Raw genomic sequence first — 17,979 nt, forward strand, 5'->3', positions numbered from 1 at the left:
GAACATAGATAGAGAATTCTAATTCTCACAAGAAAGACAAGATGAAAATATAACTATATTTTAAACAATAACTTAAAAGTAGATGAATGATCTGAACAGATTTGACATATCAGTTTGTTTAATATTTTTTTTCACTTAAAAAGTTGAAAAGTATACTTCACTTTTTACGTTATGGCCTCAGTCGTAGTTTTTAACAACCATCATTTTGAAAAATCAATACCTACCTAACTCTTGAATTGAAGAAAAATCAGAAGAGCCACAATTGATATTTATTTATTATTCAAATAAGATATTCTCAGTTTTCCAATGATAAAAACAATAAGCAGACCCCAGTGTTCCTTATAGTACTACATTGAAATAAATTAAGGTGCGATACAAATAATATGAATGAAGCTGAATTATTTAAACATTCAGGTAAATCCGAAGTAAAATAACTTGTTCAAGAGAATATTATATAATTTTTCTCCAGCTGTTCACATTATTGATATTATCCCTGATTCCTTGGCCCGGACCGAGCGTTTTCAAAATCTCTTGTCCTAGAGATAATGCTCGTATTGTGAGGAATCTCATAAAATCGAAATGGATACCAATTTTGGAAAAATACAAAGTGAATCTACCTATAGAATGTCCATTTCACCCAATGCGAGATATATTTGCACCTCAAGAAGCTGCAAAATATCATTACAGATCTTCGCAGTGGACCTGTGGCTTATGTGGTCAATCATTTTTCGATGAAAAGCAGTTGGACATGCATTTCGACAATCGCCATAAAAGCCATATTAATATGGTAAGGGGACCATCATTGTTATTTGAGTTTCCTAAACTGTAACTATTTCAGGCAGAGGATGCTGTGTGCCTTGCAGATTACTGTGACATAATTAGATGCGATGTTCTATTGACTCAAGATCCAAAATCTGTATTTCCCGATTCTGAGAATACTGGTATTGAGATTTGGAGAGAGGCATCATCTTATTCTAACAAAGCTTTAGTTACATCTGGTCCAAGAGATTTAGCAAAATATACTTCAAAAGATGCACCTGCTACACCTCCAAGTAAAACCACCACAACAGATACTAGCAATTATTGCCAAAAACCAGGTCCTGAAGATACACCAACTGGTAAGCACAACTAAATTGAGTTTTTTATTTTCCCACTCCACCTAATTTTTAGATGAACATAATTCTAATGAAGATGAGAAATCTCAAAACTCCAGTGCTAATAATATTTGCCAAAGTGATCTTGTTGATTCAGCTCTTCCTACTCCAAACAATAAGCAACAACGAATATTAGAACTGCAAAAGTTGAAAGCTAATTGCAAGCCGGAAACGTTACAGAAAATCAAAACTAAATGCGAAATTTTGGTAAGGGACTGCATAGCTGGATTACTAATACAATTGTCCATTAAAGACTTCAAAGAAGTTGAAGGTGAGATAACAATTTGTTGATACTTTTGAAAACTGACCAATTCACTGAAAAATGTTATCCTGATTGCGGTTTTATGCATTTTTAGATGAACTGAATAGAGCACTATGCTGGTATCTGACTTGCGATAGGTATTGGGAAGATTTTCAAACCGATATCCGAAGTTTTCCTTGGGGGCTACTTTGCATGATTGTTATGGTGTTATCACTAGGAATTTGCATGTGCTACTATATTATTTGGGTTCTGTTTGAGTAAGTATAAATTAGTTTTTAGTATACGGGGTGAGTCTTAATTTGTACATATATTTTACAGTATAGATTCTTGAGGTCTAAAGGCTCGAAAGCAAACTTTTTTTTTCACCATTTTTTCCTATTCGGCCTAGATAAAAAGATAAAGCCATTTCAATTTTTCGTAAATATTCTAAGCCACCCCCGGTAAAACAAAATTTTTCCTCAGAACATCAAGCTAAATCTATGACACTACACATCTGTGGATGTTTTAAACTGAGTTGCATTGAGCCAAAGTACCCAATTTCGTATTTCACAGATATTTTATATTTTTTAATATCAATTACTCAGAAGAAAGCAGAGCATTACACGAAAAAATGAAGACTTTTAAGACGCGATTGAAGGTAATAACTCACGTCTTTATCTTTATCACATATACAGGGACGGAAAATAATTAGTCGATGCCAGAACCTGTAAATTTTCACCGATATTTTTGGTGGAAAGTGCTTGAAATAGATGAATTTATTTATTTTTCCGGAGAAATGTACATATTCGTTTCCGAATATACCTAAATATGATTGGCGTTGACCAATGAACTAAGTTTTTCGTGAAATATCCTTAAAAACCACATTTCAATAGGTCTGGAGTGGGAGAAAAATGTCATAACTTTGAATGGGGTGTAATTCCCTCCTAAGAATACTTTTAATTATTTCGCAGAATGGTCAAATATTCATTAGTGAGCGATCATCTTACTTTAAAGAGGTTAAGGTTGGGTTCTTTGAATTTCTGGTATTTTTATGGTATCTAGTGGTCATGATGAAACTGGAAGATGTGGGTGTAATTCTTTATTCGGCGAAGCATCACATATCAATGAAAAACTATATTCCGAAATCATTCCATTCAATAAAATCGTTTGAGAGATATAACTCGAAATTACATTTTTTATGGATTTACAACATCCTGTCTTTTCAACCGAGCCGAATTGAAAAAAATCTACTGTTAAAATGTATTACAACTCAAAGACTTACCCTGTACAGAGCAATTGAAAGGTGTAGCAGAACCCACTTCTGCTACACCTTTCAAGTTTGAAATTCGAAAGAAATATATGTACAGGATGATTTATTATAAATGCACCTCTAACTTTTTTGTGCCACCTTGTGCAAAAAAAAAAACGTACAAACTTTATGACTAATATTTTTGATTAACATTAGAAGTTTCTGGGTTTTCTAGCAGTGGTGAAGAGTTCAGAGTAATGACCCATGCAGTAGATTGCCCCTATCTCTAATGTTTATTCTTGAGGATAATTTAAATTTTCAGATTTTTGGGTGTAACAGCCGCTTACTTCTATACCAAATTGCATACTCAAAGTACTGAAAATTGAATACCTATTCACAAATCACATGCGCACGCAGTTAGTAAGTATTGAATGTCACTACTGGGATCAGTACTCAATTTAACATAAGGTCCTTTCGTTTGCATAAAAAGTGTAGCACTTTTTTACATTCAATTTGATTTACATCAATGTAGAAGAAGTGTAAACTACACCTCCTCTATACTGGTGTAAATCCAATCAGCAAACGAATACTAAAATCGAGTGTAGAAAAGAGCTACACTATTTATGCAAACGAAAGGATCTATTGTGGCAAGCGGCTCTGAGGCAAGAGTTGCCTCATGCACAAGATTTGCTGTCTGCTGCCTCTACCTAAATGGTCATATTCTGCAAGTAATGTTTTATTCAACAATTTTTTCAAGTACCGACGATGTGAGCGTCTCTAGTCTAACTGACCGCTCAACGCCATCTCCAGCCCATGTGTCCCATAGGCACGATGCGTACACTTCTTCAGATGGACACCAAGTATACAGTGAAGATTATTACTTAGCACCGGACAAAGACAATGAATACATTTACGTAACTTACCCCCCTGACCTTAAACGAAGGTTGCTGGAAAGGTTTGTAGTATGTTGCCAGATTTAGCTCTACATATTTATAACCTTCTATTTTTTCCTAGCTGCTACAATAGAACAACCCGCTTGTGAGGTAGAAGATAAAGAAGTAGTATAGTTTTTGAATTATTAGTAATCGATTTGTGTAAAACATTCCATGATTAGATGTTAGAGAAGCACATATTTTTCATCTCATTAGCGTAGATAGAAAATTGTAGGGAATAAAATATCTGGATGATCATACACCTTCTGAAGAATTTGCCAAATATACCTATTTTCAGATTATTCAACACGACAGTGCATAATTCTTAATTCAAGTTGGCCTTATTGTAGAGAATTTCTGATAGCAACATCAACTTTCTTCATCCGTATTTACCTGTTACCTAAATGGCAGATTATGACCCCTTATTATTTTGATATATTCTTTAATTACTTTCAATTTCGAATAAAATGGAATATGATAAAAATCATCATTAGAATTGTTTAGGTGACTTGGCACTCATTCATTTCTAGTATTTTCCAGTATTTTTATACTAGAAGGTTCAATTTTTATATTGATTTTTATGATTTGATTTAAAGGAATTATCACTAGTTAGTAGCTGAGAATCTTAGGGCTAGTTCATTGTGACAGGTGTGAAAGTGCACAGCTCAGCAGTGAGCAGTTGTGAATTTTCACAGAATTATAATGTTTGTGAATTAAACAAATGGAGCGGTATTATATTTAGAATAGTAAATAGTTAGCAAAATTCGAAATTTATGTGCACCATCTACCATTTCTTTTCTCTCATTTCAGTCTTTTTAAAAGATTTTTTTCATTCTGATGAATCATGATGTGAATAATGTTGCGTTTTTTATAATTACTTGTAACTCAAATTGCTAATTACTCTTCTGTTCCAAGTCAGGTTCCTTGAGAAGAATTGCGGATGAAATAAGTTTTAGGTGCCTCATTATTCATCAAACCAAGGCTTTAACTTCGGTGTACAATGCAAACATCTGCGTTCTGGAACAAAGTTCTTCGTTTTGCCCCCTGTATCTTCATTCTATGTTTTACTGAACACTCCATATGTAGATATATAGAAAAGCATCTTTCTAAGCAGAGTATATGGTCTAAATTGAACTGCCTACATAAATTATAATTACCCTGTTGAAAGCTCCCTTATAGATATTGAATGTAAATTTCTAGAGATCTTTTATAATCAAGTTAAGCAGAGGACCATGAATTTTTTGATAGGCAAATAATGGAATTGTCCTAGCGAATTAGAAAAATAAAAAACTACAAAAAAAACTTGCCTTATATTACAACCGAATTGAATTCAAAATAATAAATAAACAAAGCATGGAAATTTAAATTTCAAACAACAATATCAGTTCAAACTCTATATTGGAAATATCTAAATAAACGGAACAAGTCAACTTCTTATCAAAAAACTTTTCTTTCTTGGATATCCACCCTTAAATTTAAGCTTATATAGTATGAAAGTCTATTCAATATTTTCTTTTTGTAACGAAACAAGTTTGCAAAAATGTGAATAAAATTTTATTGAAAAAATTGCAGTTTTCATAAACACGAAAAACAACGTAATATTTCCTTTCTGAAACAAAAAAAATCCCACGTCTCTGTACATGACGAATTCCTGCCTGAAATTCCTAAAAATATCACCATTACCACTCAATCGCAAGCACACACGGTGGGATAAAAACTAAATGGAAGGCGGGCGTTAAGGGAAGAATACGAGAGGAAAATTTTGAAACTACCAGTGCAGGGTAATATCAAGGAAGTGTCACGAAACTACCGACGCTAATTAGGATTAGATACCTGGCGGGAAAACGGTTATGCAATTGGACGCACTCACACACCGAGAAAAGGAACGACTTTATCAAAGGAAAAGGAATTCTATGCCTAAGGTGGGTTGAAGAATTGTTTTTTTGGGAGATTAAATAAAATTTCACCTAGGGAATTGGTTAAGGTACGCAAATACACATCACTATCATACAATCAAGGAAAAATTCCTGAAAATACCAGATCAGTCATAACGTCTCCGATATGACCCCCTATCTCTAGCGCCGACGCCCCTGTTACGCGAGTTCTCTTCCAAACGCCTTTTGTGTTCTTCCATTCTGGACAGACGCTGCTGCTGCTTCACAGAGATCTGGAAAAAAAATGAATCTTTGAAATATTGGACAATAGCAGACAGCGGTTCGTCAAAGATAAACGGCTCATGTAGTGAATCAATAAAGCCTTTCCAGTCATTACCTGGGGCGCACCGGGGAGCGAATCGCTCCTAATTTGAACCGCTCCAGTACGCGGAGCGTCAGGTCCCGATTGACAATTACCAGGTTCGAAAAATACACTCCATCCCCTCTCTCTACTCCTATAGTTCTTTTAATCGAATATTTTCCAATAAACTCGATAAAAAGGGCAATAGGAGTAGAGAGAGACGACGGAGTGTATTTTTCGAACTTAATATACCCACACAGTGGCGACAACTGGCCATAAAACTGTCAAAAGTCAGCCATGGATAAGGACAAATAATCATAGAAATAATAATATAGGTTAGAAAATATATGGAAATAAGAGTCATTTTGACGTCCGACAAAACATGGCGGATCAACCAATAGAATATGAGAAAGCGTATGTCCCCCTATGGGGGTATATAAGCCTTGTCCGTAGAGTGGTTCACAACGGTTGTGAACTGTACAGAGCAAGCACAATTCCATTTTAGGTTAGCGAAAATCCGTTTGTGCTTGCTCTGAGTTCACAACCGTTGTGAACCACTCTACGGACAAGGCTTATATATCCCATAGGGGGACATAGGCTGTCTCATATTCTATTGGTTGATCCGCCATATTTTGTCGGACGTCAAAATGACTCTTATTTTCATAGATTTTCTAACCTATATTATTATTTCTATGATTATTTGTCCTTATCCTTGACAAAACATGGCTGACTTTTGACAGTTTTATGGCCAATTGTTTCACAACGGTTGTGAACTGTACAGAGCAGGCGCAAATGGATTTTCGCTACCCTAAAATGGAATTGCACTTGCTCTGTACAGTTCACAACCGTTGTGAACCACTCTACGAACAAACCTATAGTCACTGCCACTGTACGATTTTCCTTCCCCTCTCCTCTGATGCACCAGCTTAATTTCTGGAGCTTCACGCTCCGACAGCTGTGAACGCGGGATTTGTCAAATTTGTTGAGGTTAGGAACGGTCGATTTAACGGTTTAGTTTAGCGTTTTCCAGTGATAGCGAGGAAAGCAGCAAAAATGGTACCACAGAAACTAGGGAAACAAGACCTTGAATAATTTAAAAAAATCCCTTTCCCAAGTCACAGTAGTACCTCTTCGGATCAGCTGATTTTAGACTAGAACCTCTGAGGGGCACACAATTGTGTTCGTGTTTTTAATGGTCTTCATAAATACTTATCAATTTTCTGAGAAAATGTCGTTCAGTGAATTATACAAGGGGATAGCAAAGGAGTGTCATTCGCCACTCTTATGCACAGATTTTTTGTAGGTGGCGACTGAAATACCAAATACGCTGACTGGGGATCTAGGCTAATCACTTTTAAAGGTCGTAACTTACTTCGGGCCCAAATTGACAAAAGCTACAAGGATCTTACGAATAGAGATCCAACATACTGACAAGCGCACCAAAGAAAACAACTAGGTAATAATATTATATCTAGACAGATATTACATTCGAAATTGTGAATAGTGGGTACTTACTTCTTCTGGAGAGAGTGGCTGCCAATATATACAGGGCATTGCTTTTGTTCTTTGAAATAAATCATCCATAAGTTTCAAAGGTACTGATTCTTCTAATTTTTTCTGCTTTCTTGCAATGAAATCTGGAAGAAAAACTAAGTTTTTTAGGAAGTCAATCCAGGATAGACAATTTTTTTACCTTCTAAAGGTGTGGGGGACCTTTTGCCACTATGCTTCCTCCTTCTGTCTCTACTTCTTGAACGTATCCTTTCCTTATTACTCTCTTTGCCAAGATCCCATTCTCTTGTAGATACAGGTTTCACTCTCTCCTTTTCCCTCTCGCTATCCTTCCTTTTCCTTTCCTCTCTCCTTTCTCCATTCCTCTGGTCATATGTAGGTTCCTGAAAAAAAAAACATCAATAATGTCAAGCATTCTCTCAAATAACAAAACAATATGCTGTAAAATATCAATTCTACTCATTTTCAAACTTTATAAAATAATCATGAATTACAACTAACCGTATTCTCCTTCTGAGGGGTTTTAGCCCTTGGTGGTGTAATTTGAACTGGTGGTGGAATAGGCTGGACTGGTGGGTTTTTTTCTTTCTCCATCTGTTCCTCTGTAGCATAGTCGATAATCAGTTTCTTGCCATTACCCACAGGCCAGTTAACACCATGTAGAGCGTTTCTTGTAGCTTCAGCCTCTCTGTAAAATCAAATTTGGTTTGAAATTGTTGTAAAATATAAAAATTCTTCTGTTATAAGTGGAACAGATACTGACTAAATATTGAAGTTTTGGGGAATCTTCAATCCAATGGTGGGTTTATCCAATGTTAATAAGAATTACAAGAGGTAGATAATAATAATATAGCTTTATTATAGAACAGTTAAGCATTCACTGGATATAGAGTGTTTTCAAAGATTACTTTTTTTTTAACAGAAGATGATAGTCATCAAATCATCAAAATAAACCGTTTCACCAAACACCACTCGATCACAAAGCTGAAATAAAATCATCAATGAAATTGATCCTAATACGCTACTTGATCGATGTCAGCAGATTTCCATCCAGAAGATTTACCACGGCGCTACATGAGTTCAAAAAATATTTTTTGAAGTAAAGAAAAAACAAGTACTAACTCTAGTTACTAAAATTAACAACAGAAGGCGCAGTGTAGAGTAACCTAAATACAATAAATCGACCAAGTTGAGCATCTTCAGAAATGAAGAATTCTAACATAGAAATGTCGAGTTTTTCACCGAGGATGAATTACCAATTTATAGCTTTTATACAGTGTGTCTGCATCACGATATTCTTGCAAAAAAAAAACATTTCTTTTTTCAAAACCCTGAGGTGAAATTTGTTCCAAAAATCCCCATACCTAAAAAATTGAATTGTGAATTTCAAGAAACTCAAAAAAAAAAAAACAGATCAATTCGGATCAGAATGAATAGGCTTTGTCACATTTCAGATGAGCACCAACATGAAAAACTTCATTTGACAGATTCAAAATTGCGAACTATAGCATGCTCACAACAATCTTTTTGAAATATCTGAATCACTGAAAAACCGTTTTTCTGTCAAATAAATCATTAGGCTTCTTAACGCTCTCGATCTGCATCATTCTGCCGAAATTGTGACTTGTAGCATGTCCACAATAGATAACAAACACAGACAGAATTTTTTTTAAAGAGGATTCTGAACCTGTCCTCTGGATTTTCTGATAATTAAAAAAAAAATTAATAGGACTTACAGGAAATGGCATTTGTTTACAAGACTAACCTTTGAAAACACCTTGTATAGAAATTATAAAAAAATAGTAGAAAAAAGATTACTCAACTGATGATGATGATTGCATTAAATGCAATTTAAAAAAATATCAGCTTTGAGATTATTAGTGAAGTTTGTTTACATTAATACACATTTATTATGGAGAATGCAGGTACTTAGTTGAGCAATTTAAGAAGAATGGTTGTCTTTGTTGATTAAAAAAGGCTTTTACAGCCCTCAGTTTTCTTTTCAACACATCAAGATAATTAATATCTCTTTCACTCAATATTATTGAAGTTGATGAATGAATAATAAGGAATTGAATTGAAACTCACTCTATTGAATTGTACCAAACATAACATTTGGATTTTATGCGGTCTGTCCAAAATCCTCCTTCTTTGATAGTCCCTGTTCTTTCTAATAGTTCTTTCAGCTGTTTGAGTGTAAAGGGTCTAACTAGATTTGATATAAACAGAATCTGAGAAACAGGTTGTTTGGCTGGACTAGGCGGTGGTTTTAGTTTACTCGCACTATCATCAACGATACTGATTTTTCTGTTAAGTGCTATTATGTTTGTACTTTCTTGATCATCAGAAGAAGCTGTTGAAAGCTGTCTCAAATGCACTGGGCATTCTACTTCTTCACTACTTGTATCCATTGACTTTACACGTTCTTTGATCACCTTTGGTTGGTATATTTCCTCCAATTTAACTTCAGATTCTGCAGCCAGCTTTAAATCTGAAGAAAGTGCCTTGAAATCCTCAATCTCTAATCTGGGCAGATCATGAAAAGATAATTTGAGACATCTATGTGATTCAGAATCCCATTTCACTCTTTTAGCAGGTTTATTATCTGTTTCACTCAATCTTTCAATTGAATCTAAAAAGCTCCCTCTTCTTAATTTGATTTTCATAGGTGTCTTCTTAGCTGAAAGAGTAAAGTATCATAAATGAATTTGAACTGATAAAAATTTACGAGTTCTACAGAGATTTGATTGCCTTATGAACAAATGAAATCACTAAAAATTTTTGATAAATGGATTCTAATAGTTTTGTTTTGTGAAGCCAAGATGAATATAAAAGTATAAGATAACACAATTTTTACCTTTGATAGGCGATTCTTTACTGTATTTTTCATTCTCTTCATCAGATTTCGATTCACGAATTTCTCCTTCTTCTGCCTGATCATCGTCCACTTCTATATTATTATTAGAATGTTCAGTTTCTGTTTCTTTCTTATCACTTTCACTCTTCACATTCTCACTGTCTTTAATTTCAGACGAAGATTTTTTTTCATCACTTTCAGTTTCTACACAAGATATCACATCACTTTTTTCTGAACTTTCTTCTTTTTTATCTTGACTCTCTGTTTTCTCATCAGCTATTTTGTCATTCGAAATAATATCACTCTTGATTTCTGAATCAACGTTTTGCTTTTCAATTATTTCAACTTTTCCTTCTACAGAAATATTTACTACATCAGGATTAACCTCATTTTTAATTGCTTCATCAGGACTGCCGGTGGTGACACTGTTCATTTGAATTTCAGAATTCTCCTCAACTTGTGAGTTACTTATACCTTTAGACTTACCTTTATCAGCGTCAACTTCGTCTTTCTTTGGTGCTTCATTACCTGTGGATTGAACATGCGGTGGGGTATGACCCCCCTTTTCATCATCACTCTTAATTTCATCGTCGGCTGATGCTGCACTAATATTTTGTACGTTTATGCTTTCTTTTGATATATCTGAGGTTAAATCTTTCAATTTTTCGGTGTTGTTATCATTAATGCTGTCATCAACATTTGAAGCTGGACATTCTTCCGATTCCACCGAAGGTGATTTACGTCGGCGTGTGCTTCTGGTTGATTTACGAGTTTCGGGTTTAGCTTCTGGTGTTGATTTTGCAGAATTTCTGTTGCTTTTACGACGCATCTACAAGACAAATGAATAATTAACAATTTAGCAAGCACGCCATTAGGGCGGTTTAGAAATTACATTTTTCGAATAAACATAAGACTTACCCTGTATTTCACTGAATTCTGTTAACATAAAAATAAGACTCTTCAAATGGTATTTCAACCCTTTTCCCTATAAATATTTGTGAATTTTTATTAAATCAACTCCAAGCTCCAAGCAATCAGTTCATTCAACGAAAACGATTCTTGATCATAGAAGTCAGAAGAAACTATCATAGAAAAACGACCACTAATCACGGATAATGGTGAATCCAGAGATTCTATATCTCTGGGTGAATCTCTGCTTGACAGCTGGCTAGTCAACTTTAAACTAAATATCAAAAATCAAATTTCTCCTAATTCAAATACTGTGCACAGGCAAGAAATATATATTGTGAGAGTTTTTTGGAATCCTCTAATTAGAATATTATTAAATTTCGCCTTTTCATCACATCAGCAAAGAAGTGAAACCAAAGAGGTGAAACATTCCCTAATCACAGAAAACTAATATTATTTGAAAAAGTATCAAAATCATTTTGAGCAATTTTCAGATTAATCATTCTCATTAAACAATGAAATAAAGTTTATATCCAAAAATTTTTTTGATTGAACGATTCAATTCACAATAATTTGGGCTGATAACACTATTTTACAAAACTAACCTGAGTGATATCATCGTAACGTAATGTGGTGACGTTTAGGTTTTAATATAAAGTTAGTTGCTTGTCTTATATAAATAAGAGAATTATTTCGAATGTTCCTTGGAAGATAAGAATCTGTATGCTATTTATAAATCAAAATGTTGGAGAAAACGTCCTGTTTTTTCTTTTTTTGCGCTATTTCATGCATAAGCGGCTTTTATTTGCCAGGTCTGGCCCCAGTGAATTTTTGTAAAAAATCAGAAGAAATGAATAATTGTAAGGTAAGTGGGTTTCTTACCCGATCAGGGTCGTGATGTGTCTAACCCCACTAGCATATTCATTTATTTAAAATATAAACAGATCAAAATATTGACCTCAATGAATGTTTTAGTCGGAAGTACTCCTGTATGTTAATCGATTGAATACAGAAGAAATGGTGATGCCCTATGAATACAGTTACTTCGACTTTTGCCAAGTGCCTGGGAATATTTCAAATCCTACAGAAAATTTAGGTCAAGTTGTGTTTGGAGAAAGAATAAAGGCATCACCTTATAAAATTAGTTTTATGGAGAATGTAACATGTGCTCAAGTATGTAAGAAACATTACAATTCTGGCGATTCTAACGCAGAATATGCACTGAAAACACTGAGAAATGGCATCATTTTCAATTATCAACACCATTGGATAGTGGATAATATGCCAGTAACAAACTGTAGATTGGATAGTGACTTGAAGAATCAAGTATGTACCACAGGTTTTCCCATGGGCTGCTACGTTAAGAATGGAAGAAATACTTGTCCCATGAAGCTAGACCGAGCCGATGCTTATTATATCAATAATCATGTAGATCTTGTAATCACCTTCCATTCTGGTGGTAAAGAAGAATGGGGTACTAAATTTCAAGATAATGGGGGAAGAATAATTTCAGTCAAAGTTATTCCCAGAAGCATCAACCACGTCAGGTAAAATGAGATTTTATAATAGTCCTAGTTGTCAACTCAAAGCTACCAAGTTCGTTTTAAATTGAGTAAAAGTAAGAAAACCAAAATATTTATGTGTCAATGTTCTTCTGCTAATATGCCTTCAAAACCTTTTCAATTTGAAATTTTTATTTCGGCCCATAACTTGAAGATGGAGGTAGAATAACTTTATAATATCAAATATGCTGATACACTGTAAATTAGTTAAAAAAACATTTAGAATGGTCTTAATCTGAAAAATTAATAAAATTCCAATAAAGACAGAAGAATCAGTCAATTGAATTCTATTGTCAGGAAAAAAATAAATATAATTAATTTAGAAATACATCCAACAGGCTAGAAGATCCTTCATTTTCGAAGGATTTCTCTTGAAATACCATAATAAAATGAATTTCTTAAATATTAAGGCTAAAAACACCACTCTTCACATATTGATAAGTTGAATCGGTACTACCCACCTCTGTCTGTTATTGGTTCTAACCTCCCTTTTGTCCAATTGACGACTGACGTACATTTGTTTACATTTGCGTTTGGTAAACGTAAAAAATTTCGCGGCCTTAAGCTACATTCACAATCAATTCACGGGCCGAAGTGCACTTCGGCACGGAAGCTTAGCAGATGGCGTTCTCCGTTACCATTCACAATGAAATTCAAGACAAAATTTCTTGCAAGTTGCAAACTATCACTTCGGCAAGGAATTTCGTGCCGGCTATAGATGATGCTGATGCTTATGTTTTGATCAGTTACATTTTTGATTCATTTGAGTATTTGGTTCCAAGATTATTGCGAATGGTAAATTTCGTGCCGAAGTGCACTTCGGCCCGCTAATTGATTGTGAATGCAGCTTTAGATATGCAGCAGTTCGTTCACAGATAGCGAATTCCCAATCCTCTGAATCAGCTGATTTTTCTCCTAGATATCTCTCACTAGATACTTTTGAATTTAGTCCATAATATACCAATAATGAGAGATTGCATTTTCGGCTGGTGAAATTCTTTAATGAATGAGTTGAAGTTGTCCACAGAGAATGAAAGGTTTAAAATACAAATTCAGCATATTAGGTTCCAAATATAAAGCTGGCAATATGTGTATTAAATTGGTTTTTTGAGGAAAAAATATTTCTTTCAGCGGTCTGGACTGTAGCCAAGGTGCAGATTTAATGGAAATACCCCTTAAGGTGCCCCAAAATGGATTAGATATTATTTATTCATACTCTGTAACTTTCATTCGAAATGATGATGTTAAATGGTCCTCCCGGTGGGACTATATTCTGGAATCTATGCCAAATATGAATATTCAGTGGTTCAGCATACTCAATTCTCTCGTTATTGTATTATTCTTGTCTGGTATGGTAGCTATGATATTACTGAGGACTTTACACAAAGATATAGCTAGGTATAATCAAATTGATAGTGGGGAAGATGCCCAAGTAAGTATACATTAAACATTTTTCAGTCCCTATATCGTAAAGCCAGGGTTGATTGTTGGTTGTTCAACTGAGGGAGGAAATTAAAATGGATTTTCAAATGAAATTGCCAGCAGTCAACTACACACTTAATCAAAAAGTATTAACTTGTTGAAATAATACAGTCATAAAACCAACTCAAAGTTTCAATATAGTTTTGTTTCCATTGAAAAAATTTTCTTTACAGGAAGAATTTGGATGGAAATTGGTTCATGGAGATGTCTTCAGACCGCCTCGGAAAGGAATGCTCCTTTCTGTTCTGCTTGGTTCTGGCGTGCAAGTGTTCTGCATGACTTTGGTAACTCTAGCATTTGCTTGTCTTGGATTTTTGAGTCCTGCCAATAGGGGTGCCCTTATGTCTTGTGCCATGATTTTATATGTCTTGCTGGGTTCACCTGCAGGATATACTTCTGCAAGAATTTACAAGAGCTTTGGTGGTGAAAAATGGAAGTCCAATGTCTTACTCACTTCAATGCTTTGCTCTGGGTATGTTGATGAAAGTTCTATCAGAAAATTTTCCCTGAGAATCACTTGATAGTTAACTCATGGTTTAACTGCAAATGAGTTCATCGGGAAAGGGTCATTGCAAATTTACTATATCAAGATAATGGTGAAAAATCAAATGAACTATGAAATTAAAACCTTGAATGAAGAATCCTGGTTTTTTGTAATCCGTTATAGGATAAATTTATTTCCAGAATTGTTTTTGGACTTTTCTTTGTGATGAATTTGGTGCTGTGGAGTAAAGGAAGCTCCGCAGCCATCCCATTCAGTACCCTGGTAGGACTGCTCTCAATGTGGTTATTGGTGTCAGTTCCACTTACTTTTGTAGGGGCATTCTTTGGATTCAGGAAGAGGGTAAGTTGCCTTGCTATTTATATATTGAACAATCAATTAAATTTTGTCAAAAATATTTTTATTTATTTTCAAAACATTCGCCTTCAAGATTTATACACTTTTGCAAGCAATTAAATCAATTTTTTTAGTCAGAAAATGATGGCATGAAAGCATGCTTTTTGCAGGTCTCATATGCTTTTTCGAGCGAGAAAGTCGTTGTTCGCGCAGTTAATCTTCGAAGAAACAAGAAGAAATATTCATTTTTTATTCAAATTCTCTCCTATCAAAGGAAGTGTTACTTCCCCATTTCGGCCATTATTTTTGAGAATCCCAGTAACTTTTAATCTGTTGAGTTTTTACCCATGGTGTGGTGCACTGTTGAAATTGTCATCAAATCAGATATCTTGCGATGCGAAGATATACCTGATGTGCCATTTAAATTAAAAAAGTAGTATGTAGTAGTTGTAGAGCTATGAAAATGTTTTAGGGAGTAAGAACATAATCGAAAGTCAAAACGTGCAAATTTTCAGCTCAAAATTATGATTAGTTCTCCATAAACGTCTAACATCTATGCCATCGTGGTAAATCACCCTGTAGTCCTATGATGACCACAAATTTCTGCACTGCATCGGTTTTTTTTGACACAACTGCACTATTCTTGAGTTAAACCACTGTTAGTGGTCATGATAAATCAGAACATGAAACTTCTTGCGAGTTAATTCCATTTTTTGGCTAGGATGAAATTTTTAACGAGAAAGATATTACCCGCACATTAAAACGCCATGTATACTATAAATGTCGAACTTCAAGATGGCAATGCCAGATTTCGCCTGGCAATACCATTGCCAGTTCTCAACACATAAATAGCAACCCTCGTAATGTTCTGTTTTCATCTCCGTTTGTTATATAATAACTAAATTATGCAAAACTTCAATGATAATGATTTTATAGTTGAAAATTATTCTCAATAAAATATAAAATTTTCTTGTTTCAGCCCTTAGAACACCCAGTAAGGACAAATCAAATTCCAAGATTGATTCCTGAACAATCTGTATATACTCAACCACTCCCAGGAATTGTGATGGGGGGTATCTTACCCTTTGGCTGCATATTCATTCAGCTCTTCTTCATAATGAACTCAATATGGTCATGGCATATGTATTACATGTTTGGATTTCTCTTCCTGGTGTTCATCATACTTGTCATAACATGTGCCGAAACCACAATCCTCTTGTGTTATTTCCACCTTTGTGCTGAAGACTACCACTGGTGGTGGCGTTCATATCTAACATCGGGATTCACGTCAGTGTATCTTTTCCTGTATTGTTGCCATTATTTCTTCAGCAAGTTGCAGATAGAGGATTTAGCATCTGCATTTCTTTACTTCGGATACACCCTGATCATGGTGTTCTTATTCAATTTGCTGACTGGAACAATTGGTTTTTTCGCTTGTTTCTGGTTCATAAGGAAGATATATAGTGTGGTGAAAGTGGACTGAGCAATTAATTTATTGCAATTTCAGGAATTTCCTTTGAATCTACTTGGTATTTTGCATTGAATCTGAGGAGGCTATCTATTGAAAATATTCATATTATTTTGTATTTTTATCAAGAAAATTAGGAAATATGATATTTCAGTAAGAGATGATCTCTTCAAGTTTATATAGGCAATATTGAAATAATAATATGTGACTGTGACAAATTTGTATATAGCTGGAGGCAATGTAAAATAAACAAGAAGTTTGTTTTGTTTCCTTGTTCTTATTGAGAATATACAAAATAATGAATGAACATGCGAAACTATATATTGTGTATGACTGTATTTGATAGCTGTTGACTTACTGCAAAGGCAATTTATTCACCTCTTAAATTTCAAGTCGTGGTAAAATTCTTCTAGGGAATATTTGATATGCATCATTGCTTCATTTGAGACATGAGTTTGGGGTGAAGTATCAAGTTTGATTGCATTGCCTTACGATTACTCATAATTGTTTCACATTTGTTCAGTGTTTTCCTTCTGCACAAATGCAATGAATTTGCACTCGATTGAGCCTTCTTTATTTTCCAATAAAATCCTGTGTAATCGAGGTATCACCAAATTTTTTTGTATTATCAATATATTTAGATCAAATCAAATATTTGTGCAATCAAAATTCAGTTCAATATTTATATTAAGAAATTATTTTTTATTTTGTAGTGGAATTTCCAATATAATCTCAGAGTCCAGATATATATTTATGTAATTTAGATAACTTTAAATAAAGCGTCTACTTAAGGAACATTTTTTTATTTGTTTATGTATAACGCTACTGTCATGTCTTCCCAAAGATTATATAGTGTGTTTTTTCCTTTTTTTTGTCCACTTCTGAAATGTGGATGTAAATAAACTTTTGCATCATATCCTGGATTTTATTTGCGACTGTTCTTACATTCATTATCCTGTAGCTAGAAACGGGTTGGCCTTATCCCAACCCTTCATCATTATAGATCTACCCTACTAATGTTCGTTTGCAAAGGCTTATTTCGCAACAGAAGTAGGAGAAGTAATAAGCTAAACCTGCTTCAAATTCGTTGAGGCAAGAAACTTTTGTCTCGTTCGGGAAATACTTAATGCACGATTTAGGACCAGTATTTCTTCTACGACTTTTTTTTCGCCTAAATCATTTTTGGAACGGCAATCAGTGCAAGATAGAAGGAAAAAACAAAAGGAGAATAAAATTGCGAACACGTGTGGGGAAAGTAATACTTTCCTGCATGCTATGCCGTTGACTCAAATGGCGCCAAGCGGAAAAGACACTACACGTGAGTTGGGAACAGTTTTTCGCGCATCATCATTGTAGTTCGAAAGTATCACTTTTCCGCACTTGTTGGCGAAATTACTATTTTCCACTTCCATGTGTTTCTACCTAACCTAGGTAGTGTCATAGAAAAATTTACTGCTCCTAAGTCATGCACATACAGGGTGTCTGTAAACAAATGCGAAGAACAGATAAGACCCCCTTATGATTTTCCTTCGAAAATTAT

At 34.5% G+C, this 17,979-nt stretch overlaps 3 protein-coding genes across 3 annotated transcripts; 2 read left to right on the plus strand and 1 right to left on the minus strand.

The window, feature by feature from the left end:
• The first annotated feature begins 15 nt into the window (after positions 1-15).
• On the plus strand, positions 16-4,019 carry LOC123310647. Its single transcript, XM_044894188.1, has 7 exons — positions 16-414; positions 470-787; positions 839-1,118; positions 1,171-1,425; positions 1,511-1,673; positions 3,402-3,599; positions 3,659-4,019. Exons 1-7 carry the CDS (start codon positions 388-390, stop codon positions 3,684-3,686), a joined length of 1,269 nt encoding a protein of 422 aa, XP_044750123.1. The 5' UTR covers positions 16-387; the 3' UTR covers positions 3,687-4,019.
• A 940-nt stretch (positions 4,020-4,959) lies between these two features.
• Positions 4,960-11,260, minus strand: LOC123310645 (apoptotic chromatin condensation inducer in the nucleus). Its single transcript, XM_044894186.1, has 7 exons — positions 11,099-11,260; positions 10,181-11,009; positions 9,412-10,003; positions 7,825-8,011; positions 7,505-7,706; positions 7,327-7,448; positions 4,960-5,743 (listed from the first exon to the last, which is right to left on the minus strand). The coding sequence occupies exons 2-7, from the start codon at positions 11,007-11,009 to the stop codon at positions 5,618-5,620; spliced, it is 2,058 nt and encodes a 685-aa protein (XP_044750121.1). The 5' UTR covers positions 11,099-11,260; the 3' UTR covers positions 4,960-5,617.
• Positions 11,261-11,516: 256 nt separating this feature from the next.
• LOC123311498 (transmembrane 9 superfamily member 2) lies at positions 11,517-17,355 on the plus strand. Its single transcript, XM_044895519.1, has 6 exons — positions 11,517-11,954; positions 12,065-12,636; positions 13,783-14,083; positions 14,307-14,605; positions 14,818-14,977; positions 15,951-17,355. The coding sequence occupies exons 1-6, from the start codon at positions 11,832-11,834 to the stop codon at positions 16,452-16,454; spliced, it is 1,959 nt and encodes a 652-aa protein (XP_044751454.1). The 5' UTR covers positions 11,517-11,831; the 3' UTR covers positions 16,455-17,355.
• The last annotated feature ends 624 nt before the right edge of the window (positions 17,356-17,979 follow it).

The sequence above is a fragment of the Coccinella septempunctata genome, chromosome 4 (genome assembly GCF_907165205.1).
Source record: "Coccinella septempunctata chromosome 4, icCocSept1.1, whole genome shotgun sequence".
In the NCBI taxonomy this organism is placed as follows: domain Eukaryota; kingdom Metazoa; phylum Arthropoda; class Insecta; order Coleoptera; family Coccinellidae; genus Coccinella; species Coccinella septempunctata.